Source organism: Miniopterus schreibersii (genome assembly GCF_964146895.1).
Source record: "Miniopterus schreibersii genome assembly, chromosome: 9".
Lineage (NCBI taxonomy): Eukaryota > Metazoa > Chordata > Mammalia > Chiroptera > Miniopteridae > Miniopterus > Miniopterus schreibersii.
The window spans coordinates 12,581,872-12,597,313 of record NC_138118.1 but is presented as its reverse complement, the minus strand read 5'-3'; the positions used below and the strand labels follow the sequence as shown (position 1 = coordinate 12,597,313).

Below are 15,442 nucleotides of genomic sequence, written 5' to 3'. Positions count from 1 at the left end.
TATTGAAACCAGGGACGTAGGTGCTTTCAAACTAATTGCCTTATCTTTCGTCTGAGTTTTATGTTTGCCTAATCAAATAAAAGAAAATGATCATTATTGAAAAGAGAAAGAAGACAATACAAAGGTAATGAAAACATAAAAATGATATAAAACAAATTATGTGGGTTCCAGGTAGAGGGTGACCCAGTCCCGATAGGGAAAAGAGACTACAGGACAAGTCATAAGAGAAGCAGAAAGCAGGTTGCGCAGTACCTTCCTCTCTGGAACCCTAACGCATATCGGACGGAGATCCTCCGTAAATGCTGAACGAACGAAGCTGAATAAAAACAGGAAGGATCACCCCCTCTTCAATGAAAAGAACAAACTGTAAGGACTGATGAGCCAGTTGCCTTACTGGGAGAAAGTGCCTTCAGTGTTCTCCCTAAAAGTTGTATGTCCAGCAGCATGCTCCTTTCAGAAGCTCACAGCCCGAGTTCCAGTCCGCAGAGGGGTTTTTGTTTGTGTGTGTGTGTATGTTTTGCCTTTGGTAGGTCTTTATACCCCTTTAGTTTCTATATGCAGCTCAGATTAGACAATTAAAAGAAGCAGAAATCTGCTGTGCCTAGATGTAAAACATGGTATGAATAAAGTAGGGCATAAATTTTTTAAAAAATTCCACTTGGAAATTTAAAAAGTTCTCAAAGCAACCTAAGCAACAGCTGTTCGAGTTTCCAGATAACTACAGCTTTTGAAGAATCTTCGGATACATTTGAAGAAACAGTAAGTGATCTGGGGCAGGAAATAAAGGCTTTAGCTTAAACAAAACATTCACTAGAATGGAGACGTTTATTTCACTATCTCTGCTGTTTAATATTACTTTAAAATATAATTATAAAAGGAAAGATGAACCAGAAAACATGAATATATTAAATAAGTACAAAGGTAGAGAATGCTTTGCTAAAATGTTCTTTTCCCCACAATGAAACAAGATGAAGGTCACGGGCAGATGTAGGACACTGCCAGCCAGGCCGGGTGAGACGCAGACTTAAATCTCAAGATTAAACAGAAAAGACAGGTAATTAACTGGAGACTCAGCTACAAACGTATCAATTAATGTTCAAGAAGATTGAATTAGGCACTTTGTTATTATATCAAAATGATATGACTCTTGTTAGCATGATTGGCAGTAAATGAGGAAAAACCTTAAAAAACCTCTCCTATACAGTACATAAATGCTAGTCTATTTAGACAGTTATTTGAGGATTATAATCATCTGGTAGTATCGTGGAAACTCACTATAGAGTGTCTTCTACATTTTATTTTTGTTTAATTTTAGATCAGGCAATTATTTAATTTTTCAGGTAGGTGTACATTTAATACCATTCTTAATGAAGGGAGAAATTAATCCCTCTAACTTAGTCCCACTCAGCCCTTCAGAGAGTGGGCTGGTCATGACGTTCTGTGCCACTGCGGAGGGAAGGACCCTTGTTATCCAGCCAGAGTAGGCGCAGGGAGACTGGGGAAAGGCCATGCCTGCTGCCCCTTCCCCAGTCTGTCTCTGCTGCGGGCTTGAACTCCCCCCAGGTCAGGAAGGAGCCCTGGCCTTTTCACCGTGTCTCTTTCCCTATTAAACATTTTCAGGGCCCCGGTCCGCGTGCCCCTTCCCACTGACTGCTGTGTCTTTGCCACGCCCATTGCTCTACCTGGGGTGCCCTCCCTCCTCCCACGCCCACCTCCTGGGCCTGCCCAGTTCAGCTGTCAAGATTCAGCTCAGACACCAGCTGGCGCAGCATCTCCCTGAAACCCTGTCCCCTGCACACCCACCCTGCACCCCCTGCGGTGGGAGCCCGTAGTTGTTGGGAGTAAAACAGCTAAGCATTTTATAGTGTGGTGAGTGCTCCTGCTGGAGGTAAAGCTATGTCTAAATATATTTTTAAAACCACTGTAAAAACTAAAAATCATAATATACCTATATTAGGAAGGAGAAGGGAGATCATTGGGGATGTGGAAAGGGGACATAGTATGTTAATTAATTCCTCAGCCGTCCACTGAGCAGCAGGTCAGAATAAAATGTCTAAAATTAACGTATCAGCAAGTAGCAGTTTCCACAGATTCTGTAATGAGGTGGATATAACCAATAGAAGAATTAGAAACAAATAATTTTTAAGTTGTAGGTACTTCTTCTGGGGGCACAGGACTAAGGATGAGGAGGGATGGGACCAGGGGTCACTGCTCATTATAGCTTATTTAACCATGAGTGATTATTACTGAGGTTCGAAATTTATACTTGCGTAACAGTTTTCCCCACACATTCTCAAACCCTGTGACTGTTCACTGCCGGTTCAGCAGTTCTCTACAAATACACTATCATTCTAACATAATTTTATCCCCGAGAAAAAGTCGTCATTGTAAACCATCTTCACCTTTCTGCCAGTTTTATGCAAAGCATTTTCCCTTCTCTGTAGTATCTCACTTTGCCCGAAGGGCCCATCTCTTTCTTTGTCTTTCTCCTAAGACCCCCACAGCCTTTCCCACTCATCAGTTCCTCCCCCTCTCTGTTCCAGGAGACCTTGAAGACCTGACGCTTAGTTGCTTCGTTTGGGGTTACTGCCTTTGCTTGAGATCAGTTGTTTAATGTCTGTGCTTCTGACTAGATTTAGAGTCTTCAAAAGGAAATCGTAGGAAGTTGAGAAATAACCAGAGTGGGCAATAAGCTGGACTACTCAGACGAGAAAGTTCAGTGCTATATAAATTTTGACTTTTAAAGCTGTAATCATTCTTGGTAGTTGAAAAACCAAAGTGTATGTTCAATTTATGATAAGCAATTTTTCATTATTTTATTCCTATGTATTGATCTGTTTTGAAGCTTAAGAAATGTTCTTTATGGAAAACGATTGCTATTTGAGTAGATACATAATTTATGGTGGCTCCTGGCATAAAAACAGCATGCACCTGGAAGTCCTAGCACACAGAAAAAACCTTGTAGCTTTATTGTTTGTGTCCACTGTTACTTGACAACATCCTACAAAGAAAACTTAGTAGCCAGGCTTGAGCGGCTTGGCTAGAGAAAGACGCACTCGTCTTCAAACTGACGGAGCATTTCCATGCAGCCTTCTTCCAAGTTGAGTCTATGTCGGAATCTGGGCAGGTGCCTTCAGCCTGAAAATGTGCATGTGCGGCGTCACAATGAGCTCTTTGCTTGTTGTTACCTCCTTTCAGTTTTCATGGAAGTCCTCATTGCCTTTACCCACTGATACATCAGTGTACTCATCTACCCATACCACAAAAATGGGGATGGAGTGTGGAGGAAACCCTGAGACTGAGTCTTGGGTTTCTGCTCCACCTGCCCCTGAGTCTCGGTGTGTCTTCAGCCTGGTCCCCTCGCTCCTCTGCACCTCCATCCCTGATCTGTGAATGACAGCTTTCGATTCTACAACTTATAGGCTGTTTTCTGAGTGTATGTGTGTGTCTGTCAGTTTTAACTAGCACTTTAGGTCATATTTACTGTCTAATAAAGTTGTGTTTTTATGTTGTGTTATTATATTTTAGACTTAAGTTGGAGCCCTTTGTATAATCGGTTATATCTACTGCATTCTTTCCATTTTATCGAATGTTGAATATAATTTTACTATTTTTTAGCTGTTTCTTGGGGCTCTAGGTTTAGTATGTTTTTATTTATGGCGTATTTTTTGTAACCATTCATCATTTATTTGATTTCTCACAATTGCATCCTTCCATTTTAAAGCCGTTTTTATAAGAAACTGTGGTCAATTCTTTGATGATTGTTATTTTCTAGAAAAACCTTGTCATGAAAGCAGAAGGAGCCTGTAAAGGATTTTGAAAACAGGTGCCTTGATCAAATAAGGACTCAACACTAATAGCAAAGGTGTAGAGCTCATGATCAGAGTACCTAGCTAGTATCGTTGCTCTAGAATTTTAGTGTCGAATGGCAGGCGTAGAGTGAGTCACACATTTGTCCAATAAATGCTTGTTGGGTGCATGTATTACTTGACATAGAAGTAATGGAGTTAAATAGGGGAACAGATAGAAGGAACCTTAGGGTGTAGGCTGTGTCTTAGTCTGCTCAGGCCGCCCTCACAAAATACCGCAGGCTGGGTGGCCTGAACAACAGAAATTCTTTTTCACGGTTCTAAAGGCTGGCTCAAGATCAAGGTGCAGCCCTTTTCTGTTCCTCACAAGGGCTCTCGTCCTTGCTAGCAGGGGCCTGTGTTCTTGCTGTGTCCTCATATGTCAGAGAGAGAAATACTTCTCTCATGACTCTTCTTATAAGGGTAGATATCCCATCATAAGGGCTCCCCTTCATGAATTAACTACCCCCAGAGGTCCCATCTCCAAACACCATCACTTTGGGGGGTTAGGGCCTCACCATATGAATTTGGGAGAGGATGCATTTCAGTCCATAACAAAGTGCAAATACTTAACTGTTTGCCTAAAATCTGAGCTGTGATTCTACATTAGCGATTGAAAATTAGTCAGATATAAAAAAAGCTAACAGTTTAATATATAGGATGTATTAGTAATAAAGGCGAAAGAACAAAAGTTATGCTGCAGAGGAAGAAAAATGTTAAACTAATTATAGAGAAAATATAAAGAATTTCTTGTCACCGACTTACACAGTTCTGAGTTCCAGTAATTCCGATTAGTTCTAATGTACAAAGCCCCATCAGCTCCCTGCACTTTTCAGGACATGGAACCCTTTGGTGCGGAGTCCAGGCCAGTTACTACGTAGAGCTGTGAGGTCACCTCACAGTTCCTTTGGGATCATGTCCATTGCACATCTCATGGAAACCACGCCGGTGACATTCTGTGCCTCCCGCTGCCTCACTTCCCATGAGGTCTGCCTGGGCTGCAGCCGGCGGGGCCGGGTTTGGCCACCCCCTGGACAGTCAGAGTCCCCTGTCGACAGGCGCATTAACTTCCTTTATGAGTAATTACTGATATGGGGTGGGAACGTGAGGCCATGTGACTTTCCCCTTCTCCAACAGCCTTTCAGCCCATAACTTTAGCATCCATTGGTGAACTCTGAAACATTTATTAGTTGACGTTCTTCTGTAAAAAAAAGCTTTTCCTCTGTCTCCCTCTTTCCCTCCCTCCGCCTTCATTCCCCCCCCCCCCATCTCTTTGGTGGCTTTAGGCATAATTGGAAGGAAAGCTTCATGGTGAGAAGGAAGAATGGTTGTAAGTGAACCGAAAGTATTTGTATTGGACTATGCAATACTCTAGTAATAATATTAGAGTGATAAGCCTTCTCTCAGATATTAGTATGGACACTTGGTGGTTAGTTACTCTGGGTGCTGTCACATCAAAATGATTTAAATGTTTGAAGATGATCATGTTTGATTACAAATATGTTCATTAGCCTACACGTATGTTTTCCTTTCTATTTCACGTTCAGATTAAGGGTCAGGATGGGAGAGTTGGGGGTAAGTAGCTGCTCCAAGAAGCCTCAGAAATAGCAAGGGCTTCCAGCATTTCTGAGACGTGATTGCGTAAAGCAATTCAGTTTTCTCCGTTCTGTGTGTTTAACACTGTGTTGCTGCCATTACTAGCATCCACCTGCAGGAGCATGACCTGGGAGCATGACTAAAATAGTGGAAGAGCTGGAGGAGCTGGGTACTGAGATTTTTTTTCCTTTTAAGAAAGAGTGCTCTTATATCTCTTGTGGTTCCTTTCTCTTAAAAGCTCTCCAAGCATGTTTCCTGAGCCAAGTATATGTGACACATCCTGTGACTCAAGAACAGACTTAAAGCATAACTATTCCCACTGGCCCTCCATGGAAAAATTAATTTAAAATGAAGACTGGGGTGGCAGCTAGCTAAATGGGCAAAGGATCAGGCCACTCTGGAAAGGCTCCTCGTCATTGTCACACCCACCTGTGGGTCAGGCCGACCGACTGCTCAGGGATGACTTGTGACCCAGCCGAATGGACATGCTCATCCTGTGTGGAGGTGATGCCCACTGGGCTGCCCGCTCACCAGCCTCTCCTGCTACTCCTCTTTCCTTTCAGTTCTCTCTTGTTGAGCAGAGGAGTTGAGTGTCCTCCCTCTCTGTGTCCTACATAAACTCTCGAATCATTTGTAGATTGTAAACATATCGAGGAGCTAGAACAAGTATTCTTTTCCCACGGGAGGCTTTGATTTACTTTACCGCTAGGCGATTGACCATCAAGCAAACACTCTGGTCCTAAAAAATCGGAAAGTGCCTGTTGTATTATTAAGGGCCTCTGCTCAGATTTGACAGATCTGTGCATGTCCTCTCTCCTTTAGCGCCACATGACAGTCAGCGTTTAGGAAAGTCCAGATCCATGATTCAAAGCATGCTTTGTTTGGGTTGGTTTGGGGGGTGGGAGGGGACTATTTGAACCCCTGGGCAGAGAGAAACACTAAAGCTACTGCAACTCATGAGAGGCAGTGTGGCTTGTGGCCCTGATTCGCAAACTAAGAACAGACCTAGCTCTGCTCCCACCTTTGCTACAGCGAACAAATGAGCACATCTTCCTCTGGGCGCTCCAGATTCTCTATGAAACGCCTGATAAATGTTCGCCATCTGTGGGAGGTCCAATCGAGGGACACATTCACAAAGGCAGGCAGACTTTAACACAGTATTTTTCAAACTCTGGGTCATGTCATGGCATATTGGCAAGTTAGGAAATAATTTTAGTGGGCTCTGAACCTCCTGTAGGAACTAGGACAGGCCGGGTAATGGTGCATTCCTAGTAAGTATCTGCTAAAGAATTAATGACTCAATAATAAAAAGACTGATGAGCCAGCTAAAAAATTAACGAAGGACCAGAATTGACATTTCTCTAAAGAAGATACACAAATGATCAACAAGCACCTGAAAAGATGCTCAATATTGTTAGCCAGCAAGAAAATGCAGCTCGAAACCATGGAGATGTTACTTCACATCCCTTAGGACAACTGTAAGAAGAAGAGAGACAGGCAGTCACAGGGTTGGCAAGGATGTGGGAAACTGGAACCCTGGGTACTACTGTGGACATGGGAATGGGCAGCCACATTGGAAACAATCGGCAGTTCTCAAAGGGTTACTAGAGTTACCGTGTGACCCAGAATTCCACTCCCAGGTATGTATACCCAAGAGAAATGAACACTTGCATCCACACAAAACTCATATGTAAGTGTTCATAGCAGCATTGTTTACAATAGCCAAGAATTGGAAACAACCCAAATGTCCATCAGCTGGTGAATAGATAGATAGATGTGGTAAGCCCATACAATGGAATATTATTGGGTAATAAAAGAAATGAAGTATTGCTACATGCTTGAACATGGATGAACCTTGAAACCATATTAAGTAAAAGAAGCCAGTCATAAAAGACAACATATTATATGATTCCATTTATATGACTAGTAATTAAATATGAATGTCTAAAATAGGGGAACCTATAGAGACAAAAAGTAGATTAGTGGTTTCTGGGGGCTGGGGATTGGGGTAAGTGCACAGTCTAATGGGTATAGGATTTCTTGTTGAGGAGATGAAAGTGTTCTGAATTAATTGTGGTATGATTGCATAAAACTGTGTGACTATGCTAAAAACCACTGAACTGCACAGATTAAATGGGTGAATTTTATGTCATGTGAATTTTATCTCAATAAAGCTGTTATTTTTTAAATGCCCATGGCTGAGCCCCACCCATGACCAATTAAATCGGAATTTCTGTAGGTGGAGTTCCGCATCAGGTATTTTGTTTGTTTTCCTAGTTAAGCTTTTAACATATAGCCACAGTGAGAACTACTGGGTTAGACTAACTACCAAGATCCCTCTCAGTGCCAGAATACCATAAATCCATGCATCGGGTGTTTTGTGCCTGTCCCAGTGAGCAGACTGATTTAAAAGCACAAGGGAAGAGCTGATGGTCACCCCACACACACACCTTAATGATGATCATGATCAGTTTCTCTGGTTATCATCTCCGAGTGGGTAGGAACCCAGAAACCCCAATTTCCCTGGAACCAGAGGAAAATAATGAATTTTTTTTAAGTCTCAAGCAGATCCTAAGAGAAGTTGCTGATATTTCACATATTCACCTTGATTGCAAAGAACACCTGAGAACCACACCTCCCAACTTGTTCCCAATTCTGCCTCTGCACACAACTGTAGACTACTCAGCCTCACCTCCCCAGTCAAGAGCATTGCAAGTTTCTATACGGTAGAAAACAGCAGGCAAAGAAAGCAAATGAAAAATCTTTGATTGTGATTATTGAAGGAGACAACCTTCTAAAGAGGAGCAATTACTTATTAAATGTGAAAAGTAGCTGCTCACATGCACACGCACAAAAACCATTGAAGGGCAGACTTAGCAATGAGTTTCAGCAGGTCCCAGGACAAAAGTAATGTTATAATCAAGGTGACTGGATATGGTATTACTTCCTATTTACAAGGGGTTAGCCAGGATCATTTTAGAAAAAGAGTTCGTGAAAACCTGATTAAAGGACCCATCAGAGTGCTACTATCCCCATTATTTTTGACACGGACAAATTAGACAGCTTTTGAAAGTGTTGAAGATTGAGCAGTTGTAAAAAGCCAAAGTGATAAATGGAAGTGTCATTGTCGAATCGCATAAGAAGGAGTTGGTATTCTTATGAATCTAGGTAAGATGACCTGGCCTTTACGTAACCTTCATCAGTTTAGACTCTGACAGACAATGGCTAAGTGATCTTCACAGGTCACCTTGAGACATCTCGGTTTCACTGCCTGCATAACAGAACTAATTAACCCCCGTGCCAAAAAGTTATTCCATTTCTAGTAGCATGTGTACGGTCAGACGTCATCAGTAGGCCTTGAGTAAGCCAGGCTCTAACATGGGAAACAGAAACCACTTGTAGTGTTTACCTAGAGGGGATTTAATGTAGGGAATGAGTTACACAGGTTCATGGGGATCTGAGCATCACGCAGGGGGCATTAAGGTAACCCACAGGTTAGCAACAGCAGGAAGCCACTATCCCTTTAGCTGGAATGCCAGAGAGAAGCAGCATTTACTGGAGAGGTACCCAGAGGGAGATGGGGATGGTAGGAGCTAGATGGAGCCAAGAAGGAGCTACATCCTTGCTGGAGACATCACCCAGGGCTGGGGGGGGGGGGGGGGATAAATGCCCTGTCTTCTCCTTTCTCTTGCCCTTCAGTGTCCCACGAGGACCACCCAGGGTTAGCTCCCCCTGTCCCCATACAGACCAGAGCAGGGGAGAGGAGAGGAAGGACCTTAGGGCAAACAGGCCTAGGACTTTTAGGGCCCACCCTTTTGCTATTCTGTCTCTATTCTCACGCTTATACCTGTATTTTAAAACATCATACTTCTGCTTAGTACACGGTGACAACTCTTCATCATATGGAGGCATTCTCCCCTCTCCCCAAGAGTGAGTCATGCTTCTCAGCCACTGCATTCCTCTCAAGTCTAGGATCTCCACTGTCCTCCACCTCAAGTCAGATGTGACTCCTCGTATCTGGTGACCTGAACTAAACGGTAAAGTGAATCACTACCAGCTCCTCCTGAAATTGCAGGGAAATGCCACCTCACCCCCATGAGGGTGGCTTTAGTCCTGGCCTTTCCCCTGCTCTGTCTGGATCACAGGGGGACTGGCCTTCAGTTGGCGATCCCTGGGCTCTTGGGGTGCTCGCCTCTCAGCAGGGTCAGCAACTGGAAGCAGTCGTGGGTGATTTGGGGAGAGAGAGCAGCGAGTCTGAGTGTGTATATTATGTGACCAAATATAGCAGTTCTGCAAATCAGTCACTTAGGAACTATTTGTGATGTTTCTCTCAGAAGTGCATTTAGCCTGCTGAAATGCAGATTTTTATTTTTTATTTTTTTTGCCTTCTTAAGATTTCAGAGGATAACAGAATTATTTAAAGACTAAATGGGGACAGTTTTAGGCATCTTTGGCAAAATTCTCTTAAATGAATTCTTGTCAGATAGACCTCTTTAAAGATATGATTGTGTGGTAAAATTAAGTTAAACAGGTTTTACGCTCTTGGCATAATTCTCTTAAATGAAGTCTTGTCAGAGAGACCTCTTTAAAGATTGTAATTGTGTGGGAAAATTAAACTTAGCAGATTTACCATAGTCTTCAGTTTCATTGGCTCCTATGTGAGCATGTTGGCCTACTGATGGTGACAGTGACTCCTCACGTGGGACTCAGAGGTACCCACAGCAAACAAGTCTCTGTTTGGCTGTGTCAGGTAATCTTTGGGCAATTACTGAGCACCTGTCACTTTATTTCGTGATCATCCTGTTACCCATTTCACTCAAAAATATGTAATGTCTTCGTTAAATACTGTGCTTTCCTAATAAGCAGATGATAAAAAAATAAAAAGAAAGAGAAACAGCCTCGGCCCAGATGCTGGGGGTGGTCAGGGGGCAGGCAGCAAGCCCCTCGCAGTGGCCACTGGCCACGCCCTGAGGCAGCGGCCCAAGCAGCCTCCAGACCAAGCCCCGTTGCTCCCAGCTCCGCCCCGGTGGCTGTCATGCACCCATCTTCCCGTTTCCCCTGGTGAAGTCTTCATGTGTCCATTTGAAGGGTTTTCTCATTTGTGGTAGGGTTTCCAGTTTTTGTTTTTAATTACAAAGTAAACATGTTCTTTGGAGAAAATGTAGAAAATATGGAGAAGCACAAAGGACAGTGATCCAGTCACACAGTTAACATTTTGGTATATAGGTATTCAGCCTTTTTTCAGTTCATATATAATTAGTTTTTGTAAATATTATGTGGTGCATTCAGTTTTATAACAACTTATTTTACTCAATTGCGTATCATGGCTAAAAATAAACTATATGCAACATTTTCTATGGATCAAGTCATTTCTACTATGTAATTTCTAATGACTGCATACTTTTCCATGGTGTGGATATACCATAATTTATTTAATAAATGAGAGGGTTTAGAAAAAATATCAGTAGTCTAGCAGCTAAAGCCATCCCCTTAAGGTTTTTTAACACATAAAAACCGTCCAGCAGGCTCTTTGACACACACAAATCCTCCAAGGAATGATTTTGTGTGCGAAATGGTTATAGCTGTCAATCATTTATTCTCAGTGTCATGGTTTCGTGCTCCCTCCAGGTTGTTAGGGGGTGATTATGGATTCCTGTCAAATGAGATGTCTGCTATGTATTCAACACGAGGCAGTGGTGTTTCTCTCTATCTCCTGCACTCCCTTCAGAGCCGGTTAAGCAGATCTCAGTGAGCCAGAGGGAATGGGCGAGGCATCTGGCGTTGGAAACGCACCGCAGACATGCCCAGGGCCCTCAGATCCCCACGCAGCAGATTAGACTTCTACGTAAATACATTTGTCTTGATTGTCACATTCCACCCAGGGTTACACCTCCACGCATAAAAATGGCTCCGAGCCTGGTTTTTAAGCTTTTGCCTCTCCTGTTGCTTTTAACCACCTAGCTCAGAGGCATTTTTTGTGTTATATCTATCAAACATGATTAAGGGGCTGCCGAGAGCGGATATATAAGGACAGATTAAGAAAACTAAGTATTTATAACCAGACTGAGTGACAGCCAAGGGGGGGAAGGTATTGTAACTGTCTGCTGGGCTCAGATCATGGAGGAGACATTGTTTTGCCTTTCCCAGTAACTCGATTTTAGGGAAATCTAATTCAGACAGTTTTCCAAGGATGACATCACTTATGCTAATTAGATAATGGTGTCAGTTAGAAATTACATTTAGCTGCTTGTAGCAGAAACTTGGAATAGCAATGGCTGAGACAAATAAGGTTTCACTTTCCTATGAGATGAAGCCTAGAAGTGCATTGTCTGGGCTGCATTGCAGCTACATGATGTCATTGCCCCCAGGCCTCCTGTCTTTGGCTCCATTATTCTCAGCATTATTTTCATGCTCAAGGTCACCTGATGCCATGGCTGTGGCCCAGTAAGGGAGGAGGCTGAAAAGGTCCTTGCCAACTAAGACTGCTTGAAGGAGCTTTCTTGGAAGCCCACCTACTGACGACTTCAGTTATTTTATTGACCATCACAGCTGCAGGAGGGGCTGGGAAATTGAGTGGCATTTTCTGTTTTGTTTTATTTTGTTTTTAGGTTGGGTACATGCTGACCCCAACAATGTCAGGGTCCTTTACTAAGAAGGCATAGGATAATGGATATTGCATAGCCAACCAGTGGTTTCTGCCATAATAATTTACCTCTTAAAGATTTTGAGAAAAGCATGGACTCTGAAACACAGTGACATTTGCTATGATGTTGCACAGTTCCATTTGTAAAGCTAGCCCTTGAGATCTAATTTATTTACTTCTGGTCACTCTTACCTATTTTCATTTATTCATCACAGACACCTCGGGTTGACACTAAATAAACCAGTCATCTCAACAGACTTAATAATTGCTGCAACTTGTTAGCCTTCACCAAGTTCCTCTGTGTTATGCACTGAGGAATATCATCTGAATGGTTTGCTTCAAAACTGTGGCTAATGAACGCCAGCCAGGTGGCTCAGATGGTTAGGGCTTCGACCCGACACACCAAGGTTGCGGGTTCAGTCTCCAGTCAGGGCACGTATAAGAAACAGCCAATGACTGCATAAATAAGTGGGACAATAAATCTCTCTCGCAATCACTCAATAAAATATTTTTTAAATTGTGGATAAGGGGAGATGAAAGAGACTCACTATGAGTTACTAATGATTGAAGCTGAGCAGTGACCGCATGGAGGTTGATTACACTCTTCTCTCTCCTTTTGTAATTGGAATTTTCCCAGTAAAGATTTTAAACGTCACCTCGTCTACTTAAAGTACTTCCTATGAGGTGGGTGCCATCACCCCTAGCTATTAATGCTCCAGGAGGTTCAGCAGCAGCAGACAGCAAGTAAGTGGCTGACTCAGGATTCAGACCCAGGTTTGCCTGACTTTGAAGTGTGCTCCAGCCCTTACTACTCAAAGGAAGCATGCTCTCCAGTCCAGCAGCCTGAAACTAGTTTGAAATGCAGGCTTCCGGGTCCCACCCCAGGACCTTTCACATGACCCCCAACTCCACTCTAGTTTCTGTGCTCTGTCCACAGCACTGTATCACCTCCGCAGCCGTGACTCACCCAACTCAATTATGACTTTTCCTTAAACCTTAAGCTTCTGTTGAAATAAGCCTAATCATGAATCACTGCTTAGTGGCGTAAACATTTTTAATAAGCATTTAATCCATAGCAGCTCTTTCTTCCGACACTGGGTGCCTGCTGTAGTGCTGGGCGCCAAATGCCTGTTTGTCAGTCAAGCCTCTCTCTGAATATATACATCAGCTCTTACTAATCACTGCTGGCTTGAAACTTAATTTGGTTTGTTCTACTTAAAGTAGAGCTCCTGCTCACTTAAAGCATCTTGAGTTTTAAAAGCCTTGGAGAGGCTCGTATGGAAACTCCAGGTACCTGTTCCCACTTCCACCAGCATGAGCTCTGTTACCCACCTGTGCGTAGCTTTCCCGAAAAGACATGATTTTTCTCCCTGACATCCTCACTCATCATTTCAGTCCTTTCTCTTTTTGAAAGAGAGGGAGCTTTGGGAATTGGACGTGAGTCCCAGCTCTGTCACTTACGTGTCCTGCAGGCAAAGTAGTTAACCTTCTGAGCCTCATTTTCCATCTGTGCAGTGGCCGTGCCATGCGGTGTCTGGGGTCCCTTCCAACTCATCCTTCTGCCACTCCACGTACCATGATTTTTCAGCCCTCCAAAAACATTATGGACACTGGGCTCTGTGTGAAACCCACCCGACTCTTATTTTTCCAGTCAGTAGAAGGATCCCGGCATTGATTTTTACTAGGTTTTCTTTCCAAATAATGATGCCTTCATGCTCCCTAGTTTACTTGCCCCAGATCCTATTTAGAATGAATGAATGAATGAATGAATGAATGAATGAGGCCTGCCATCCACCTCAACTGTAATCTGCTCCTTTAAGAGGCCTGGTCCTCTTTGCTTTTGAATACATCAGGTTTTCTAGCTGCCAGATCAACTTGGTGGTTTTATTTACTTCAACAACCTTCAAACAACATATATATTTGACATCCTCAGCTGTGCATCAGTTTCCACAGCAGGAAGGGAAAGCCCCTAAGAGCGGGCATGGAGCATCCCTAGGGACCAGCACTGTGTAGGCGCGGCCAGGCTGGCTGCTATTGAAGGTACAGGCATCAGGTCACTGCTGCTGCTTCCATGGACTCTTCCTCCTACCAGAGTAATTTTAAGCAGGTATATGGTCATTTTCTCATAAAATTAAACCTAGGAAGAACAGCGTGCTGTAGTACAGTGATTCTAACAGCATTGCGCTGGACATGTCTTAAAAGGCATTGCCCGCTGCAGTCTTCTCCGTGCTGTATGTGAAGTGTTTCTGGTTTGTTTTGCAGGGCAGCCTTTGGCAAGGAGTCGGAAGTTCTTATTGGGAACCTGGGTGATAAATTAATCCCTCCACAAGACATCCTGCGTGACGTCAGTGACCTCAAAGCCTTGGCCAACATGCACGAGAGCCTGGAATGGTTAGCAGGCCGAACGAAGTCTGCTTTCTCCAATCTTTCTACATCCCAGAGTAAGTAACCAGTCGGGGGACACCTGAGGAACTAGACTGAGTACTTTCATTTGAACTGTGTGTCACCATATGGGGACGTGTCCAGGTTGTCAGATCTGTGCCAGAATTCTGCTTGCGCCGAGCCTCTGGTACTTGGTGATCTGTGAAAGGAAGTGATCTCGGCTTCCCTGTGTGGGGTGTTGGAAGCGCCAAGTGGTCCATGCTAACATAGCTTGAGATGAAACCTTAGAAACAAAACCATGGAAGGCTGAGCCGCTGTGTCTCAGGAACTAACCATAGTACCTTTTGTCCTCACAGCTTCTCAGGGGTAAGGACTGTGTCTCAGAGCACAGAGCTGAGCATGCAGCTGATGTGTTCATTTCAGCAGCTACAAAGTTAATGAAACAGTGTCTAAAAGAGAATAATAGAAGTGATTAAGGTGCTAGAAAATAGAGAATATGAGAAAATAGTTACTCCGGAAAAGGGATGGTTGAGAGATACCTTAATTATAGATTTCAAGTAAATTAAGGAATAGAATATGAAATAAAAGTGTGAAACTCCTTTTTCTATCAAGAACCAATGACTCAGAGAAAAAGAATTTGAAAACGTTAGGGCACATAAACTTTATTCAGTAACTATGAAATAAATACTTTTTAAAGGCATTAGTTCAAAAGTATTTGTTAGGCAGTTATAATAGAGGCAAAGGAAAACTGAGATGAAGAAGGAATAAAGGAGATGGCAGATTTGAATGCATAAATGGGGAGACAGAAACAGGGTAGAAAAAGCAAAATAACAGCAAGAACATGAAAGAAACAGAATCCGCTCTGAAGTTAGTATTAGAGTTAAACATTCGAAGATTATTGGAAGGAAAATGCTTCATTATTTGGAATGTGAACTTCAAAGTAAATCATTTTTCATTGTCTTTTGAAAAGTTA

General features: G+C 43.0%; 1 protein-coding gene across 1 annotated transcript in view; it reads left to right on the top strand.

Annotated features, from left to right (window-relative positions):
• Window positions 1-15,442, top strand: part of EXOC4 (exocyst complex component 4) — a 643,225-nt gene that overhangs the window by 529,972 nt on the left and 97,811 nt on the right. Inside the window, exon 14 of the mRNA XM_081147994.1 lies at window positions 14,350-14,528. Within this exon, the coding sequence (XP_081004120.1) occupies window positions 14,350-14,528 (179 nt within the window). The remainder of the gene's footprint in view (window positions 1-14,349; window positions 14,529-15,442) is intronic.